At 41.2% G+C, this 20493-nt stretch overlaps 2 protein-coding genes across 2 annotated transcripts; one reads left to right on the top strand and one right to left on the bottom strand.

Annotated features, from left to right (window-relative positions):
* Positions 1-46: 46 nt before the first annotated feature.
* TERF2IP (TERF2 interacting protein) lies at positions 47-9302 on the top strand. Its single transcript, XM_032853935.1, has 3 exons — positions 47-789; positions 5928-6052; positions 8043-9302. Exons 1-3 carry the CDS (start codon positions 114-116, stop codon positions 8445-8447), a joined length of 1206 nt encoding a protein of 401 aa, XP_032709826.1. The 5' UTR covers positions 47-113; the 3' UTR covers positions 8448-9302.
* A 5316-nt stretch (positions 9303-14618) lies between these two features.
* On the bottom strand, positions 14619-20060 carry DUXB (double homeobox B). The gene is given in 6 exon segments (XM_032854609.1): positions 14619-14869; positions 15132-15238; positions 16224-16378; positions 16749-16854; positions 19230-19441; positions 20036-20060. Coding segments are annotated over 6 exon segments (798 nt in total). The 3' UTR covers positions 14619-14676.
* Positions 20061-20493: the final 433 nt, after the last annotated feature.

Here is a 20493-nt window from a genome sequence, read left to right as displayed (position 1 = left end):
CAGGCGCAGGGCGGGGCTTCGCGGCCGCCGCGTAGGGAGCGCTTGTTGGTTCTATTTTGCTTTGCGCGTCAGAGCTCGTTTGGGGGCCGCTACTGTGGTACCTGGCGTCAGCTATGGCGGAGACGATGGATTTGGGCAAAGACCCCAACGGGCTCACCCATTCCTCGACTCTGTTCGTGAGGGAAGATGGCAGTTCCATATCCTTCTACGTGCGTCCCAGCCCAGCCAAGCGCCGGGTCTCGACGCTCATCCTGCACGGCGGCGGCACCCTGTGTCGGGTGCAGGAGCCCGGGGCCGTGCTGCTGGCCCAGCCGGGGGAGGCGGCGGCCGAGGCTTCGGGCGACTTCATCTCCACGCAGTACATCATGGACTGCGTGGATCGCAACGAGAGGCTCGACCTGGAGGACTATCGACTCGGCTCGGCGGCCGACCAGGCATCGGAGACGAAGCCCGGGGCCCAGGCCGAGGGGGGCGCCGCGGCCGCCGCGCAGTCCGAGCCGCAGCCGCACGGGGGGCGCATTGCCTTCACCGACGCGGACGACGTGGCCATCTTGACGTACGTGAAGGAAAATGCCCGCTCGGCGAGCTCCGTCACCGGCACCGCTTTGTGGAAGGCGATGGAGAAAAGCTCGCTCACCCAGCATTCGTGGCAGTCCCTGAAGGACCGCTACCTCAAGCACCTGCGGGGCCAGGAGCATAAGTACCTGTTGGGGGACGCCCCAGTGAGCCCCTCGTCCCAGAAGCTCAAGCGGAAAGCTGAGCAGGATCCCGAAGCTGCTGACAGCGGGGGTGAGGCCTCGGCCGCGAACGCGGGACCTGCGCTGCACCTGTGCGGGTGGGGGCGGGGCGCCTTCCTCTTTCTGATGGGCATCCATGTTGGCGCGGCTGGTGGCGTCGCCCGGCCCTCCCCCCGCCCCTTTAGACATCCGGGTAAAATTGCACCATTTTCTTAATCGCACTTAGATGTATTTTTCCAGTAACTAGGGAATTGACGTGGTTTGGTGTTCAAAAGGTACAAAAAGACTATATAGAGATACCTACCCCCCCTTCTTACGAACCACCTACCCAGTTGTCTTCCCCAGAGGCAGAGTGTTGTTTACCAGCTTTTAGGGTTTCTTTTCCAGAAACTCGTTAAAAAAATATATTCCTATGTGTTCAGATAGAGTATATGCCTTTTTAAAGGCATGCCGGACCAGTTTATTTCATGTTTTGGCTTCTATGCGTATTCACAGCAGGTTTCATCGGTTGGAATGGTCTTGCTGGTCTCTGGCTCAGGTGAAATGAGTTTTTAATGCAGTTGAATTGGACGTGGGGATTCAGGTTGGTTAGGACTTAGTGCAGAGCTGTGAAGATGCTTCACTTCTGATGTAACCGGTATTGAGAGCTTAAACCGACAGACCTTTTTGTTTAAAGAAGCATGTCACCCTCCCCTTCTCCCCCCTTCCCCCCTTTCCTTAGGTGGCTGGCTATTCCATGGAACGCTTCAGGTCTGGGGAGGTAAATTTATTTCGAAGTTCAGCATGCTTAGTAGGAATTTTGTTTTTGGTAAAAGTGACATTTCAGACTCATTCGTTCAACAGATATTTGAGTGCCAGACACTGTTATCCTGCTGGGATATAACAATAAGTAAAAGTCCCTGCGGTCATGGAACTTAACATGCTAGCTGGGCAGTGGTAAGTGCTATAGAGAAAAATAAAATCAGGGTAATGGCTGGGGAGGAGGTTGTTTTCTACAGGGTGATCAGGAAAGGTCACTACATGCTTGAACAGAGACCAAAAGAGCAAGCCAGGTGGTTATCTGAGGAAGTGTTTCAGGCAGAGGGAATATTAAGTGCACAGGCCTGGAGGTGGGAATGTAGCTGGTGTGTTCTTGGAGCAATAAAGACCAGTGTGGCTAGAATGGAGTAAGCAACAGAGAATTTTGCAAGAGAGGACGAGGCTGTGTGTATGGGTGGAGTAGGTTGTGTAGGGCTTTGCTTTTAAATCGGTAGTGTTGGGACTATAGACAGGCTGTTTGGAACTTTGGAGAAAATTAAGCTGGCTTCACCATACTCTAATATTTTGTTGGTCGGGTATTTAATTGTAAAGATTAAAATCCTAAAATGATTAAGAAGATATGGATAAAGGGGTGCCTGGCTGGCTCAGCTGGTAGAGCATATGAATCTTTTAATTAATTAATTAATTAGAGAGAGAGCGAGAGAGAGCGCGAGCGCGCACGCACATAAGTAGGCAGAGAGGCAGGCAGAGAGAGGAAGGAAGCAGGCTCCCCACGGAGCAGAGAGCCCAGTGCAGGGCTTGATCCCAGGACCCTGAGATCAGGACCTGAGAAGAATGCAGAGGCCTAACCCACTGAACCACCCAGGCACTCTGAGAATGTGAGTCTTGATCTCAGGGTTGTAGGTTTGAGCCCTAACTTGGGTGTAGAGATTACTTAAAAAAGAAAAGAAAAAAAAAAAACTTGGAAAAAATAATGCCTGAATACATTTTAAGTTTATTTTTCAATTCTGGTATTGTTTATTGATCTTTTTTAAAACCTGGAGTACACTTGGCATACAGTATTAGTTTCCAGTATGCAACCTAGGGATTCTACATTTGCATACATTACAAGCTGTTACAGTAAGTTAGGTTACTATCTGTCATCATGCAGGTTAATACGGTATCATTGATTGTATTCCATGTACTGTACATTTTATCCCCATGATTTATTTATTTTATACCTGGAAGTTTGTACCTCTTGATCCCCTTCTCCTCCATTTTGCTGCCCTGCATCCCACCCCACCCCCCATGTCAACCCTCTTCCATCTCCGTTCTTTGTATCTGTGAACTTAGGTTTTGTTTAGTTTGGTTGGTTTTAGATTGCACTTATGAGTGAAATCATGTGGTATTTGTCTTTTTCTGATTTATTTCACTAGTATAATATCCTCTTGGTCTGGCCATGTTGTTGCAAGTGGCAAGATTTCCTTATTGGGTTTGTTTCTTTTTTCCTACACACCAGTTGAGTAGTAGTCCTGTGTGTGTGTGTGTGTACGTGTGTACCTGCGTATGTATGCATGCACCACATTTTAATCCATTCGTTTTTATCAATGGACACTGGGGTTGTTACCCTATCTTGGCTCTTGTAAATAATGGTGCAGTGAATGATGGGTTGCATATATCTTCACATTAGTGCTTTCATTTTTTTTTTTTAAAGATTTTATTTATTTATTTGACAGAGATCACAAGTAGGCAGAGAGGCAGGCAGAGAGAGAGGGAGAAGCAGGCTCCCGGCCAAGCAGAGAGCCCGATGCGGGGCTCAGTCCCAGGACCCTGAGATCATGACCTGAGCAGAAGGCAGAGGCTTTAACCCACTGAGCCACTCAGGCTCCCCAGTGCTTTCATTTTCTTCAGATTGATACCACAGAGTGGTATTGCTGTATTGTATGGCAGTTCTGTTTTTAATTTTTTGAGGAACCTCGTTGGTTCTATAGTGGCTGCACCAGCTTACACTCCCCCCAGCAGTGCCCAAAGGTTCCTTCTCTCTACATCTTGTTCAATACTTGTTATTTCTTGTCTTTTTGTTAATAGCCGTTCTGACAGGTGTGTTGTGATACTTCATTGTGGTTTTCATTTGTATTTCACTGATGATTAGTGATGTTGAGCATCTTTTCATGTGCCTCTTGGCCATTTGTATGTTTTCTTTGGAAAAATGTTTATTCAGATTCTCTGTTTATTTTTTAATTGGAATTTTTTTTTGTTAAGGAGTTGTATGCGTTCTTTTTTCTGGATATTAACCTCTTATTGGATGTATGATTTGCAGTAGGTTGCCTTGAATATACTTTTTTTTTTTTTTTAAGATTTTATTTATTTATTTATTTGACAGACAGAGATCACAAGTAGGCAGAGAGGCAGGCAGAGAGAGAGGAAGGGAAGCAGGCTCCCTGCTGAGCAGAGAGCCCGATGTGGGGCTCGATCCCAGGACTCTGAGACCATGACCTGAGCCGAAGGCAGAGGCTTAACCCACTGAGCCACCCAGGCGCCCCATTGAATATACTTTTTAATATTTGCATGGTGGTAGTCCTGAAACCAAAGAGATTAAAAAAAAAATTTTGTTCGATTATTTGAAATTAAAAACTTCTCATGATAAAGTCAGAGAGCAAACTGGAAAAATAGTCCTAATACATGGCAGCATAGTTTCCTTAATGTCCAAAGAGCTTGTAGAAGTTAGTGAAAGGAAACTAATAGAACAATGAGCAAAAGAAATGGAACTAGGATTTTCCGGAAAAGGAAATGAATGGCCGATAAGCAAATGCAGAATATTGTTATTAAATAAAAATAAACTGGACCCTGATCAGAGGATCGATAGAAACCATGCCTGGACTTATGACCCATAGAAACTTAAATAACAAATGTGTGTGGTGATGTTTTTCAGGAAAGTAAATCAGAACAAAGAGGTGTTGTTTTTTATTTATCAGTGGGTACGTGAACAAAATGGGTAATATCTAGAGATATCTTTTTGGTAATATATATGTTACATAAAATTTGCCATTTTAACCATTTTTAAGTGTTCAGTTTGGTGGCATTAAGTACATTCATGTTGTCATGTAACCATCACCACTGTCTGTCTTCAGAACTTTTTCTGAAACTAAAACTCTGTACCCATTAAGCACTGGCTCCCCTTTGCTACTTCCCCCAGCTCCTGACAACCACCCTTCTCCTTTTTTGTCTTTATGAATTTGGTCTGTCTACTTCATGTAACTGGAATCATCCATTTGTCCTTTTATGATTGGCTTATTTCATTTAGCATGGTGTCTTCAAGGTTCATCCATGTTGTAGTGTGTGTCTGAATTTCCTTCCTTTTTAAAGCTGAATATTCTGCTGCATGTATAGACCATATTTTGTTTTTTTGGTCATCCGTCAAGGGACACTTAGGTTATTTCCATACCTTGGCTGTTGTGAGTAATGCTGCTGTGAATATGGGTGTACTAATAGCTGTTTGAGACTCTGGTTTCATTTCTTTTGAGTATACATTCAGAAGTGGATTTGCTGGATCATATGGTAATTTTGTGTGTAGTATTTTGAGGGACCACCATACTATTTTCCAGTTGTGTATTTTAGTATGTATATAATTGTTGTAACCACACCTAAATCAGGATACAGAGCAGTTACATCACAGCTTTCTCCTGCTGCTCCTTGGTAGTCAGTTTTTGTTAAGTGGAAAAGAAAGCAGAATTAAATCCTTAGGGAACAAAGAGTAAAAGAGACACCAGAGGATGCTGAGCTTTAGGAGACCCTCCTTTCTGTAGATGGTATGTGGTGGCTTGTGGTGCACCCTCCTAATTGTCTTCAATGGCTGGGAGAGCCATCTTGCCCAAAGTCTTGTCATCTTAGGATGGCTAGCTTTTAGGGACTGATCTATGGGGGATTTTGTCATGGCTTCCTCACCTCAACTTGGCCAGCTCCAAACTTCCCCATGGTTTCAGCTGAGGCTTTGTTGGAGCTTTTTCACCACTCAACTTCGCTCCCATTCCTGCTTTCTTCTCAACAGGTGTTTTGCCAGAAGTGCACCCTACTAAACACCTATGTGTTAATCTCCATTTCACAATCTGCTTCCCAGAGAAGGGAACCCGATTTATGGCACGATTTTGTTAATTTACACATTTATAAATAGAAAGCAAAAATGAATTACACTTCAAGAGTATTTTTATTTTATGTGTTAGAACCTAGGAAAAATATCATCATTTGGATAGTACAACTTTTCAGAATCAAGGTAGAAATTTTTGAATATGCATATCTTATGTTCTTCTAATCCTTCAGATCCAAAACTGGTGTCTTCTAATAGAAAAAATGTACAGGCTCACTTCTGGCTAAGAGCTCATAGAGCATGCATTGTATTTTTGGTTTCTGTAAAAGAGGCTACTTCTAATTTGGTGGTGTTCTTCTCTTTAATAGAACCACAGAATAAGAGAACTCCAGACTTACCTGAGGAAGAATATGTAAAGGAAGAGATCAAGGAGAATGATGAAGCAGTCAAAAAGATGCTTGTAGAAGCCACCCGGGAGTTTGAGGAGATTGTGGTATGTTGACTAGGTTTAACTTCTTCCCTACTTCCATTCTTCTTTAAAATTGGTTATTGAATTAACTCTTTTTGTACACCTGAGGCCCTGCAAGGTAAGGGTGGGGGTGGGGGAGAGGGAGAATAGAAAGTGGGATTGATCTTGGTTTCAGATATGTAGCTTTGAGGTTTTGGTAGGAAAACTTCAGAGGGGGAGAGGGAGAAAAATCGGGAAGAATTATTTTTAAACCATATAAAGCACCCCATTTCAAGGACTGTTCTCAGTTTAGGGTTTTCAAAATAAGACTGTGGATTTATCTTTTTTTTTTTTTTTTTTAAGATTTTATTTATTCATTAGAGAGAGAACATAAGCAGGGAAGAGGCAGTGGGAGAGGGAGAAGCAGACTCCCCACTGAGCTGGGAGCCCGATGTGGTGCTCAATCCCAGGACCAGAGTTCATGACCTGAGCCAAAGGCAGACACTTAGCCATCTGAGCCACCCAGGTACCCCTGGATTTATCTTTTAAATAAATTATTTTTTAAATTTTATTTTGAGGCTTTTAAGGAAAATAAATGGAGTCTTTAAAAGAGTTTAATTTTTTTAATAAGCAAATTTAGCTTTTTGTGTACTTAGGGTGGTTTTGGGATTTTTTTAATGCTTCCATATTTAGTTGAGCTTCTGTTAGTCAGTTGGAATCCCATATTTAATCATAGTTAGAGGGAAAGGTAGGAGCTATAAAGTAGGAGTAATTTAAAAGAAAGTCCAGGGGCGCCTGGGTGGCTCAGTGGGTTAAAGCCTCTGCCTTCGGCTCAGGTCATGATCCCAGGGTCGTGGGATCGAGCCCCGCATCTGGCTCTCTGCTCAGCGGGGAGCCTGCTTCTTCCTCTCTCTCTGCCTGCTTCTCTGCCTACTTGTGATCTGTGTCTGTCAAATAAATAAATAAAATCTTAAAAAAAATAAATAAAATAAAAGAAAGTCCAAATTATATGTGCATATCTTCTCCAAAAAAAGGATTTTGTAAATTAATTTTTTTCTTATTAATAAAATGATTGGGCCTCATTGTAAAACAGGAAAAAATGTAAAGTTCTGTAATTGGTGAGTGAAGGAATGCACAAGAATTGGCAGAATTTAGTGATTGTTGTCTTTTGTAGTCTGAGTTTTGTTTTATTTTTTATATTTGGTCTATTATCCATAAACTTACCTTTTTTTTTTTTTTTAAGATTTTATTTATTTATTTGACAGAAAGAGAGATCACAAGTAGGCAGAGAGGCAGGCAGAAGCAGGGTCCCCGCCAAGCAGAGAGCTGGATGCGGGTCTTGATCCCAGGACCCCAAGATCATGACCTTGGGCTGAAGGCAGAGGCTTAACCCACTGAGCCACCCAGGCGCCCCAGTCCATAAACTTTCAAATGCAAACATGGTTTACCTAGTTCTCTTCTCACATAACATGCTTTGCAATGTGCCTAAATGTAGTACAGCGTGGAGGTCCTAGTATGGTTGTGCTTGTACAGCTGTGTGTTTTGAGTACTTAAGTGAAAGCATTAGTAGGTATAGGGGACGTAGTGATGTGTAAAACAGAGACAATGTCTGCTCTTATGGAGCTTACAATCTGAGAGTGAAGTCAAACTTTTAACAGACCATCTAATGAATATGTGTATGCACAAACATATTTTTAAATATTTAGCGTAGCTTCTAGTGTTTTGTGGGAATACTGTAGTTATATGTATACATGTATGTGCTCATAATGTATGCATAAACACTGCATATTTTCCACGTACACACACATGGTCACTCCCCCCTTAACCCATTGTCTGTAAGTATATGTAAACACGTCCAACATGAATAACATAAGAAGGAGCATGATGGTACTGAAGGGTCTGAGGGAAGTTCAGTGTGATTGGCGTGAAAAGGACAAAGCCCGGGGGGGTTGCTGTGGTTGAGAGAGAGTAGATACTGAAAGAGTAAGTTGGGACTTGGTAATTAGGAACTGGTCATATTCATCACTTTCTCTAGGTTGACGAGAGCCCTGATTTTGAAATACACATAACCATGTGTGACGACGATCCACCCACACCTGAGGAAGATTCTGAGACACAGCCTGATGAGGATGAGGAAGAAGAAGAAGAAGAAAAAGTTTCTGCACCAGAGGTGGGAGCTGCTATTAAGATCATCCGGCAGTTAATGGAAAAGTTTAACTTGGATCTGTCAACAGTAACACAAGCCTTCCTAAAAAATAGTGGTGAGCTGGAGGCTACTTCCTCCTTTTTAGAGTCTGGTCAGAGGGCTGATGGGTATCCCATTTGGTCCCGACAGGATGACTTAGATTTGCAAAAAGATGATGAGGATGCCCGAGATGCATTGGTCAAAAAATTTGGTGCTCAGAATGTAGCTCGGAGGATTGAATTCCGAAAGAAATAATTGGCAGGATATGAGAAAAGAGAAAACATGTGGCAAGTGAGGTTAAAAAAAAAAAAAAAGATTTGTGATCATTGAACTTCAGAGATTTGTACATTGGAACTGACACTTGTCTTCTGACCAATGCTGCCATTGCCCTGCATAGGCTTCTCTGTGAGTCTTAGATTTTGTAGCCAAGCAGAGTTGTGTAGGAGGCTAAAAGTAAAAGACATTGGATATATTTAGAGCTGTCCGTGGCAGTATTGGCGTGTTTATGAAAGGAAAATCTAAACCAGGGGGAGGTTGGCTGTGTAGTAGTAATCCTTTCTGAATGGATTCCTTACTATATTGTTTCAGGAGCTAGGGACAGAGTCAAAGGAGGGAGATTAGGGGATTGGTCTTCCCGGGCAGCATGAATAAAGAGCTTCTAGTCTTTTGGCAGAAGCTCCTCTAGATTGTATAGATTCCAAATCAAGAATCTAGAAATGTGGAAAGTTTTAATTACAAGGCCTTGAATACAGACTTCCCTAAACCCTTGCATCTTCTCGTGAGCTCTGATTTCTCAACTGCTTTGGAAATCCCATATTCCCTTTGCTAACTTACTATTTGGGGACCTGCTCGTTGGCTGTTCTTTTCTTCCAGTCTTTGTCAGTCATACTTGTGACACGTGTTTCTTTATCTATCACCCAGTTTTGTTTAAAACAGACAAAAAACCCTAGAGAGTCTTAAGAACAGTCTTACTCAGTTACTAGTAATGTGTTTTTATTTATTGAAAATAGTTTGTGCTAAGGATTGTGTTAGATTTACAAATTAGTGAATTGATTCCTCTTTGTTGTATTGCTTTTATTGTTGAAAATAAATAGAACTTTGAGTCTCCAAGTGTTTTTATTTGATTGTGTTCACAAAATGTTTTACATTTTTAATGTAAAAACCATGAAGGAACTGACATTTTTTGGATCTTAATTAGGTCAATAATGAACAGAGTGGTTTCATTTTAGAACTAGTAGGCTATTAAAAAGATGATAGTTCTTCCGGATGGAGCAGAGAGAAGATCTGCATCAAGGACTGTGAGAGAAGGCAGAACGCCGTGAACTGCTGAGAGCTGGAGTGGAGAGGAGCGAGTCACGAACCAACAGGTGTGTAACAGAAGGAGTCAGTGCCTTACCCATGTTCTCTGGGCACTCACCGTTCCAGCTTATTCCATTGATAGGAGTCCCATGGCAAGTTCCTGCTTGACGCTTTCCCTCTGCTTAAAGTGCTGTGGAGTTTAGTGCCCCGGGGAGTGGCTTTCACTTGATGTTGAATGAGAATTAGAGGATGCAGACCCTGTCCTTGCTGTCCAGAGAAATGACACAACTGAATCTTTGAGAATTAACTCCTGAGTGGGATAATGGTGCCCATGCCATCTGTTAGAGATTCCCGGCAGAAATAAGCATAGTGGCCCTCAGTGGCAGTCTGTGTATACGTGTGCCCTGCATAGGCTTCCTTCTCTTGTTTCACGTCTCCACTCCCCTGATCAGTACATCTTGAAATCATCAGTTACACACACATTTGTAGAGTTCAGTTCTGGGGGAACCCGCCTAAATCAAAATGCTTTCCTTTGTTCTTCTCTTTCGTATGTTGAAAGGCTACAACTGCTCCCAGTAGTACCTAGCTCACTCCAGGAGTAATTTTTAAGTAAGTATTGGGAAGGATTGGATGGTGGACATTTGTTTAAAATGTGTTCTCACCAGGGGCATCTGGGTTGCTTGGTCAGTTAAATATCCAGCTCTTGATTTCTGCTCAGGTCATGATCTCAGGGTTGTGAGACTGAGCCCCACGTTGGGCCCCGTACTCAGCACAGAGTCTGCTTAAGATTTTCTCCTTCTGCACCCCCCCACTTGTGCTCATGCGTTTACACTCTCTCTTTCAAATAAATAAATAAAAATGGAGATGTTATTTGGGTTGTTTATAATCTAGTAAAGTTAGTACAGCTTTTATAGGGCTGGAAATTTCAGTTTTGTGAAAGTCTTATCTAGACTCCTAAGAGATGTGTAAACCAAAGCACTCGTTGTAAACCAATAACTTTGAAATAACTGTTTTTGCAATTTCTCTGGCTTTTCTTATTTTAGGCTGAGAAGTATATGTGGGGAAACATTATCAGAAGTATTTTTGGGAGCACAGGTCTAAGCAAGGAAAATGAATTGAATTTTAATGGTTAATGGTATTGAGCTATGGCTACATCTGCTGTAAAGATCAGCTGTTCAAGTCCTAAAGTCAGGATATCTCTCCCCTGAGCTCCCAAATTCTTGTTATTTGCATTTTTTGGACATTACGAGATTTGTGGTCTGGGAAACATCATTTCTTTTTATAAGAATTTTTTTTAAAAGATTTATTTATTTATTTATTTATTTGACAGAGATCACAAGTAGGCAGAGAGGCAGGCAGAGAGAGAGGGGGGAAGCAGGCTCCCCATTGAGCAGAGAGCCCCATGAGGGGCTCGATCCCAGGACCCCAGGACCATGACCTGAGCCAAAGGCAGAGGCTTTAACCCATTGAGCCACCCAGGTGCCCCTGGGAAACATCATTTCTTACTCATTTTAGCTCTTGAATTCTGGACCTTCCTCATTATTCCCCCACCCCCACTTAAGCTTTTGAAATTTTCTAGGACTTAAATAACTTCTATACCTTCATTAGTGGCAGAAACATTTTTTCCTGTCTCCTCTTTGCAAACTGCAGCAGTGGATTATGCTACTGGTGTTCAGTATTCCTTTGTTCCCTGTCCCTTTAAAGCAGATTCATTTGCATTTTAAGGGTTTAAGCTGCTCCTTGAATTCTTGAGATCTCTTGTTTTTGGTCTAATGCTGTTTGCTGGATCATATCCCTCCTCTGCCTATATCCATAAGTTGCATTTAATTGCTTATAACAGAAAACTTAATCTACAGGACTTCAAACAAGGGAAATGGGATTATATTTTGTATATATAATAAGAAGTTCTGAGGCAGTTAGCTTCAGAGTTTTTTTAATTTTTTCTGCTCTGCTATCTCTAGTTTGTCTTGTAGGCTGCTTACTTCATGGTCAGAAGTTGGCTGCTGTAGTTCTAACAGTGGAAGAGGGAACTGTTTCCTCCTTGGCTTCTCCTTTATTGGCTGGCTACCTTTCTCAGAAGCCCCTAGACTTCTCATTGGCTAGAATTTTGGCACATGCCCCTTCCTAACTTCTTAAATGACTCGATTGACTTAAATTTCAAGGTCGTCTTTCTTGGGCTGCAGATTGTATAACCTTCCCTGGGAATGTGTGAAGGGGAACGTAAATCCCCAAATAAAAGTCATCTAAAACCTTCAGTTGTACAGATAAATCCTAGTGACCTTCTCTAGAAACAAGAATATCCACCCTGTTTTTTATTATTATCTGTTATCTGTTATTATCTGTTATCATCAGCCTGGACTTAACCTTTTGAGTTCTCATTTTTCTGTGCTTTACCTTAGGGTTTTTAATATGTTTCTTTAGCATATTTTCTTTTATTCTCCCCCTTAAAAAAAAAATTATTTATTTACTTGAGAGAGCTAGCACAGAAGGGGAGGGAGAAGCAGATCCCTGCTGAGCAGGGAGCTTGATGTGGGGCTCAATCCCAGGACCTTGGGCCAAAGGCAGACACTTAACTGACTGAGCCACCCAGGTGCCCCTTGAGCATATTTTCTTGAAGCAAATGCCATTTATGCTTCTCTGTCAATAATAAACATTACCATAAAACTCATTCTGCTTATCTTTTTGCTCTTTTCCTCTCAGATTCTCTAGTTTTCAGTATGGTTGTGCCTGTCAACAAGGAGGGCTTCCTAAGTTCTGCAGCATTCAGTTTTGATAGTTTGTTGCCTTTGGGGTGTTTCTGGGGAATGAATCAGGTTTTACAAGCTTGGCGCCTTGGCATCGTGGGCTGCCTCAGGTCATAAATTTGTGTCCAAAGATATGAAGAGCTCATCGGGGCTCTTCAGAGAAGCTTGCTGCTAACTGTTCTGCCTGTTTTGTGTATTTAACTGGTGGCTTTTCCACAATATAGACTCAAGTAAATCAAATTATTTTCTAATATTTTTAAAGCAGGCAGTGGAAACTTTTTACAAATAAATTTTTACAGAGGTTAAAGTAGTTAAAACATGGAGCTCATTAGACGGGGGTGGCTCTAGTGCCTTTGGCAAGCAAACCAAAACCTAAACCAGAGACCATATACTGAAAGCTAAGAAAACCAAATGCAAGAAGAGGAAATTTGGATACGTGGAGAGGCACACTGCAGTGTGTGCCCAGAGGGAAGACCATGTAAGGACACAGGAAGAAGATGGCCATTCGCATAGCAAAGAAACAAGCCTCAGAAGAAACCAAACCGGAAGATACTTTGAGAACTGTGAGAAAATGAATTTCTATCATTCAAGCAACGTAATCTGTTCATTCACAAACACCAAATCTGTCAGGTTCTTTTTTTTGTTTTTTCTGATAGATGCCACAGTAATTTGTCCCTTATTTGTGTGTATGTGTGAGTTTTAATTTGTTAGGTGGTAAAGTCCAGCTAATATTAGGAAAAGTAATTTCTGCTGAGTGTAATTTGACCATAAATACTGATGTTGGAATATTCTGGCGCTTGAGTGTTAGTGTGTGAACATCTAGAGAAACTCTTGCGCATAACGCACGCATGTATCACCGGTAAGGATGTATACCTCATACCTGTTTGTGTTAGTGTAAAATGGCTATCTTTGTAGTACTGGATGTATGTGCAAGGCCCTTATTCTGACACCTTCATATGGAAAGTAAACAGCAAATATGACAATGCAGATTGATAAAATGAACAAAAAAATACTTTTCAAAGATATTTTTACTGTACCAAAGTAAACCATTAATACACCTTCATACATCAAAATCTACTTTGAAAAGTTACCATTTCAGAAGAGAGAAAAATGAAAATGACAATGGTTATCTTCAGGTTTTAGTTTAATAGAGAATTTATAATAAAATGAGGAATTTTCTGGATGTTTATGTGTGTGTGTATATATATATATACATATATGTGTGTGTGTGTATATATAGACACACACACTGGTGAATATATGAAAAACCTAAAAATGTAGAAATATTAGTATTAGAGTAAGTAGTTGTGTCACTACTGCATTTTCATTGTAAAATTTTTTATGTTTTAAATAGACAAAGGAAAAAAATACAAGTGAAGATTACTCAGTATCGTGGATCTATCCTAATTCATTTGATCATTCTCTCTCTCTTTTTTTCTTTTAAAGATTTTATTTATTTGACAGACAGAGATCATAAGCAGGCAGAGCAGCAGGCAGAGAGAGAGGAGGAAGCAGGCTCCCCGTGGAGCAGAGAGTCCGATGTGGGGCTTGATCCCAGGACTCTGGGATCATGACCTGAGCCGAAGGCAGAGGCTTAACCCACTGAGCCACCCAGGCACCCCACATTTGATCATTCTCTTATTGGTAGATACTAAGTTTCTAGTTCCTATTAAAGCCCTCAGAGCTTTGGAGAAAAGTTCACTTTTATGAACTCACATCAGGAAATACACTATCCTTTTCATTTTCTACATGATAAACTAATTTCAAGTTTGCTTTCCCATCTTGCTAGCGGGGAAGGGTGTGCTGATATGTCCCTGGTAGACCTATTTTCGCTTGGGTTTGTTTACGGTTCATGGATGTTCCCGATTGGTGGACGTGGTGATTACAGAGAGGAGGTCATGTTTGTCAGAAAAATATTTGGTTCAGAAGGATTCCGCAGGCCTGTCTGATGGCTAATGCCTATGGTGCTTCCAGATGCCAGATGCAGCTTAGTCAGTGAAGGGAGTACGGAAAATAACCACTGCCCACAAAGAAGTTAAGACTTCCATTTGGGTTTCCAGTAGTTTTCTCCTTCCTCTTGCATTAATCCTGTACCAAACAGGATGACTTCATTGTTTACTGTTCTTTAAGTTGCACTGATTGTCCATCAAAAGAAGAGAGGCCTGGACCAGGTTCTGAGAATGACTTCTTCCTTCTGAAACTCAGGCCCTGGTGAGCTTTGTAGTGTATGGAACATAGCCTGAAAATCATCTTCACTGAAGCACAGTTGGGGTCCTGGAGGGTTCTCTTTCTGTGGATTGGGACTCAGAAAAGGTAACCTTTTCCTCAACATCTGTGGGTAACAGGAGCTGACATAAGGCTTGAGGTTTCTACACATTGCTGGTGCAGTTGGCTGAGGGAGTGGGCTAGTTCTTCAGCTGACTGCTGTAGCCGTGTGTATCTCAGTATGTACCTTCTTGAGGATCCCATTTTGCTATCAGAGCCTGGCAGACCTCATCCCACCTTTGCAGAACGTGAGTTATGTCCACCTGTGGCAGATCCTGCGACTGGTGTTGATGCTCAGGCCGAGGCTCAGAATAGTCCTTCAACTGCAATACTCCTGTGCCAGTCTGTTCTATGTGATTCTGGCATTTTCTTGGTTTGGGAACCAGAAAAGGGTCTGAGTGTCTGAGAGGTCCCCTCCTGAAGTTGAGGGTATTGGTAGGTAGTTCCTAAGGGTCAGAGTAGAGAGAGAATCTCTCCCTGCGTATCCTGTGTAGGCTGCACCATCATGACACTTGGTCCTTGGCTCACACAAGGGACAGGAGCAGGTAGAAATGTTTGGTTCCTGCTGAAAGAAGTGGAGAAAGCAAATTGATGAGACCTGCCCAGGGGAGTGGACAAATGAATTTGGTACTGTTGAGCTGTCAGATCTGGTCTTCCATTTGGGCCATCTGCCAAGGAATTCATGGACTCACTTCTGCTCTGCCCTGGGTATAGGGATCTTTGGTTCTGAAACCACATCTACATGAAGAAAAGAGAGAAGATACAGGACAAGTGATTGCGGCTCTGTTTTTCATACTGTGTAAATTGGAAAGGAGCTATTAATATAGGCCCCAATATCAGAAATATAAGTATTCTGTATGTGTGAAATTCATTACTCTGGTTCATGTGTTCAGTATGTATGTGTGTGTATATATATATGTGTGTGTTTGTGTGTGTGTGTGTGTATGTACAAATGTGTGTGTATACACATAAAAACATAAATTGAGGTCATAACACTCAGCAATCAACGATCGAGGAATTGAAACTGGCTGAAGAGGCTTATGATCTGGATCCTTTCCTCCCTTTAATTTCAACAGTGGATCAGAAACAAATTTTCTTGACAGGTTGACATTTTTCTCTTTGCTAACATGTGCATAAAAGTCCCTAAGTTATATACACATGTATAAATCTGATCAAGGATTGTTTCTGTGCTGATAAACTGATGATTGCTGCTTTGTCATGAGCATTTAACACATACTAAACCACTGTCTCCCTAACTTTAGAAGGTACCCAATGAGAGTGATTTTGTTCTCCCAGCTGGAGGACATGTGACTAAGTATATAGAGTTCTGGGGGTGTCACAAAGTGGGGGAGGGGAGGTGGGCAGGGTATCTAGTTGGTAGAGGCCAGGAGTGCTGAAAATACCTACTAGGCACAGGACAGCCTCACAATAAAGGAATTATTGGAACAAAATGGCAGTTCCAACTGTAGAAAACTTGACACAGGGTGTTCTCAAAATAGATACTTTCACATTTCCTCATGTATTTGCGGCTGGTGATTCTTAATGGGTATACCACTGACAAGAGTTCTTCATTTTGCAGGAGTGGGACTTGTAGTGCTAGATGTTTACCATCCCATACCTTTACATAGCCTTGATGATTGTGATAATCTAAGATAGGTCAGTTTTTTCAGCAACCCACGGGGGGGTAATATCACATATTTCATGTCACAGACACAGAACTTACTTGAATTCTTGGTTCCTGAATGCCTGTTTTTTTGGCCAGTTTTTTCCTGGTTGTAATATCAAGCATTCGGTTCCTCTCAAAGGCTTGAAGTAGGACTTGTGATTGAGATCTTGGGACAGATGTCCAGTCTTGTCTGGCTGCTGTTGGTAAGTATTCTAAAGGAGAACATGGGAGCAGAAGATATCTTTTAGAACAGTTTTCATGTTTAAACTGGAAACTCGAGCCTGGTAAGGTCATGCTGATTACACTTACTCTCCTTGAATCCCCGATGGTGACAGAAGAGGATGCTTGGAATCGAAGGACCAAAAGGCCCAGAACCTTGCCTGCTGAGAACCTGTCTGTCCTAGCAGCTATGGGGCTGTGCTTATCTTTCTGACACTAGGGTGGCCAGAACAAGCTATAAGTGCCTCTCAAGATAATGATTTATTTATTTTTTTGAGAACATGGGCACGACATGCCGAGTTGTTTCCATTTTCACTGGGACCCGCTGAAGAAATGCATTTGAGCCAGTGGTTTTTTTTTCACCTTGAGTCCAAGACTGATGATGGTGTTGTCCTTGGGTTTTGTCTTTTCCTAAGGAGCATCCCAATTCCAATTGTCTCTGTTTCTATCTGTGGTTTTTAAACCAGACCTAAGTGGGAGAAGATGTGAAAGCCATGTAATTCAATCTGTGTTGGTCCAAATATCAGTATAATTAAAATTGATTTGATCAACTACCATTGTGATAATATCCATAAGAAAAAGTGATGTATTATCCTAGGAGTTACATTACTATTAGCTTACCATTCAGGACAGCATTTCTTTTATCACATCATGGTATCTCAGGAAAAATTCCGACTTAAGAGACACTGTCAGTTCTATTGCAGGAGATCAATATTTCTTTTTCTCCCTTTCCAAACTCTCTCATAACAGGTCTTCAATCTGTGAATGTCTTCTTGGCTTACCATCTGTTTATAAGAAACACCATTTTATAATGTGTAATACATATAGAATTGATTGTGGAAAAGAGTTTCCTTTTTTTTTTTTTTAAGTATGTATGAGTGTGGGGCACCTGGGTGGTTCAGTGGGTTAAAGCCTCTGCCTTCAGCTCAGGTCATGATCCCGGGGTCCTGGGATTGAGCCTCACATCAGGTTGGCTGCTTAGCTGCTTCCCCCCCCACCCCCGCCTGCCTCTCTGCCTACTTGCGATCTCTGTCTGTCAAATAAATAATAAAATAAAAAAAATCTTAAAAAAGTATGTGTGAGCAGGGTGGGGAGAGGCAGAGGGAGAGAGAGAACATTTTTTTTTTTTTTTTTTAGATTTATTTATTTATTTTAGAGTGTGTGAACCAGGGGGAGGGCACTGGAAGAGGGTGAGAAGCAGTCTTCCTGATGAGTGTGGAGGCCTACCCAGGGCTCAGTCTCACAACCCTGAGATCATGACCTGAGCTGAAATCAAGAGTTGGACACCACCGACTGAACCACCCAAGTGCCCCAAGAATATCTTTAAATGGAGAGTAAATTAGCAAAGTTGAGCTGTACTAACACTCCTCAATATTCCCTCTTACCTATAATCAGCAACAGATAAGGAGACTCCTGGGAACTTGTATACCTTGCTGTGCAACTTGTCACATATAAAACCTATGGAACTCCTTGTTTCCTCATTTCTGGAGTAGGGTTTGCAATGTACTTTCTAATTACTTGTTTTATTTTGATAATTTGTGATAAGATTTAGTGTTAATGACCACCAATATTTAATAAACCACTCCTTTATCTAGGCATTGTGCTAAAAGGTTATCTGTGCTCTAAATTAAAATGTTTCCAGGTAAGTCTTAAGCACATCACCAGATAGTCCCATGGGATCCACTTTTATTACTGGGATTTGAGTAAACGGTCTCTTTACACCTAGAACAAATGCATGAAAAGTAAAATATTTCTCTCCAGCATCCTTCAGACAAAGGACCTTAGAGCCAATGGCTAATTGGAGGCTCTCTATATATAGACACAAAAATCTGAACTGATTATTTTCCTGTAAGAGCACATTTTTACTGATCTTCATTGTTTTAAATGCTGTCTCACCAGGTATAATTATGTTGTCTACAATTATCGCCTTGCTAACTGAAGAAATCCAACTTAGTTTCATTTTCATATCAGTAGCTCTATTCAAATAATACAGTATGGGATTTTATTTCGTATACTCCTTTTTTTTTTTAAGATTTTTTTTTTATTTGACAGATAGAGATCACAGGTAGGCAGAGAGGCAGGCAGAGAGAGAGCGGGGCGGCGGGAAGCAGAGCAGAGAGCTCGATTAGAAATCTCTATTTCAGAGCCTGAAATAGAAACCTATGCTTACCTATGCCGCTGAGCAGAGAGCCTGATTCGGGGCTTGATCCCAAGACCCTGGGATCATGACCCGAGCTGAAGGCAGAGGCTTTAACCCACTGAACCACCCAGGCGCCCCTATGTTGTATACTTCTGTGTATGAATCACACTTTGGGTATTTAAAAAAAAAAAAAACTAGCCTGAAAATTGGGAATGTATGTGAGTTCTTGCCCCATGGTTTCCTTATAACTACATGTTAATCCTCATCCTGCAGTATTTATCAATTAAAAAAAATTTTTATTTTTAAGTAATCTCTATACCCAATGTGAGACTCGAATTCACAGCTCCATGATCAAGCATTGCTTGCTCTACCAACTGAGCCAGCAAGGTGCCCCGGTACATTTCAATACTTAATGATACCTTATCATTAACATAGTGTTATAATTTCCTAAATTATGTAAATCTTAAAAACTTACCTCCTATTGGGAGAGCCTGAACCAGTCTGTGTATTCTCCTGCCATCAGTGAACATACCCAGCCAAAACTTCCACAACTGGTAAAAGATATAAACGCAGTTCTTGTTTTTAATATACAACAAAAAGCCCCTGAGCAACATACTGGACTTAAGAATGACCTGGAAGTCCCGAGCCCAGTCTTTCTCTTTACCTTTAATCTGACAGATAGTGAAATAGAAACTTATGCTTACCTGAATTTTGGAATCCGAAATACCAATTTCTTTGGCCCATTGTTTCCTGGTAGCTCTGTCAGGGTAAGGGTTTTGTTTAAACCATTCTTGGAGGATATCCTTTTGACTCTGGTTGTAAACAATCCTGCCTTGCCAGGTTTCTTTTTGTAGTATGCCCGATGAAGAGAAAATGAGAAGAGGGGTATGGAGGATATGTTCATGGATTAAAAACTCTGTGTAAACCTAAGTCTTCACTTTTTTTTTTTTTCCAGGTTGAAAGCCTATAGGTTCAACAATGATTCTCTATTTTTACTTTGGGGGTACAGCTAAAGTCATGCTGAATTGGAGACATGTATGTTAAGTATGTACATATAATAGAAAAAAAATGACAATCTGTGATATGAGTTACTGAAAATACGAAAAATTACTCAGAGAAAATAGGAAGCAATAGGAGCTGGGAAACTTAATGGAAATAAACAAGTAAAACCTTAAGAAATTGAGATAAATTACACAGTAGCTGGTACTTTGTGGTAAAATATATTTTAATATGAAACATTAGGTTTTCCATGTGTATTTTCTCCATTTACAGTGTCAACTTCAGAACTTTTGACAATCCACTTGTGGGACTTATGGCTCTTATTTTAAATTTGAAATTCCAGTCTCCAACTTGAAAGCACTTTTCAGTCCCCCGACACAGCTTACAGATGCAAACAGCTCTTGCTCCAACAATATGCTTCTCTAATTATGATTGTGTTTTTAACTTTTATAAACTCTTGAAAATAAAGCATGTGGCATTATCCAAGAGCAAATTGCAGATGAAAACTTACCGCTTTTAGTGCTGTTCAAATCCATCTTGGGAAGAGCTGCCTGGATCTCACAGAAGTGAGTGGGCAACTGAGCAGGACTCAAAAACACACCTTATCAACACCCAGGGTGACCCATCCATTTTTTAAATGCCCTTCTATTTAATCCCTTCATTAAATGTTTAGCACTTTTAGAAAGAAACTTGAAGTAATCAGATTAAGAAGTACAGATTCCACCAGGCAATTTTACATCTCTTCTAATGTCTTTCCAAATATGACTTAGAATCTGTGCTCTCTAGTTTACACACACATACACACATTTCTAAGTGTTTTGTTTTCCACAATGTTTTAGTACTCTATAATTATTTTGGCTTGATGATGATATGATATTGTACGGATATACATATGTCACTTGATACTTTTCCTGAGTTCTTACTGAAGCACTTTTAAAAAATTCTGTTTAGTTAGCCACTGTATAGTAA

This window comes from Lontra canadensis, unplaced genomic scaffold, assembly GCF_010015895.1.
Source record: "Lontra canadensis isolate GAN:19392208 unplaced genomic scaffold, GSC_riverotter_1.0 scaffold8, whole genome shotgun sequence".
NCBI classification, from domain to species: Eukaryota; Metazoa; Chordata; class Mammalia; order Carnivora; family Mustelidae; genus Lontra; species Lontra canadensis.
The sequence above is the reverse complement of the archived record's forward strand: the minus strand, read 5'-3'. Positions and strand labels throughout refer to the sequence as shown.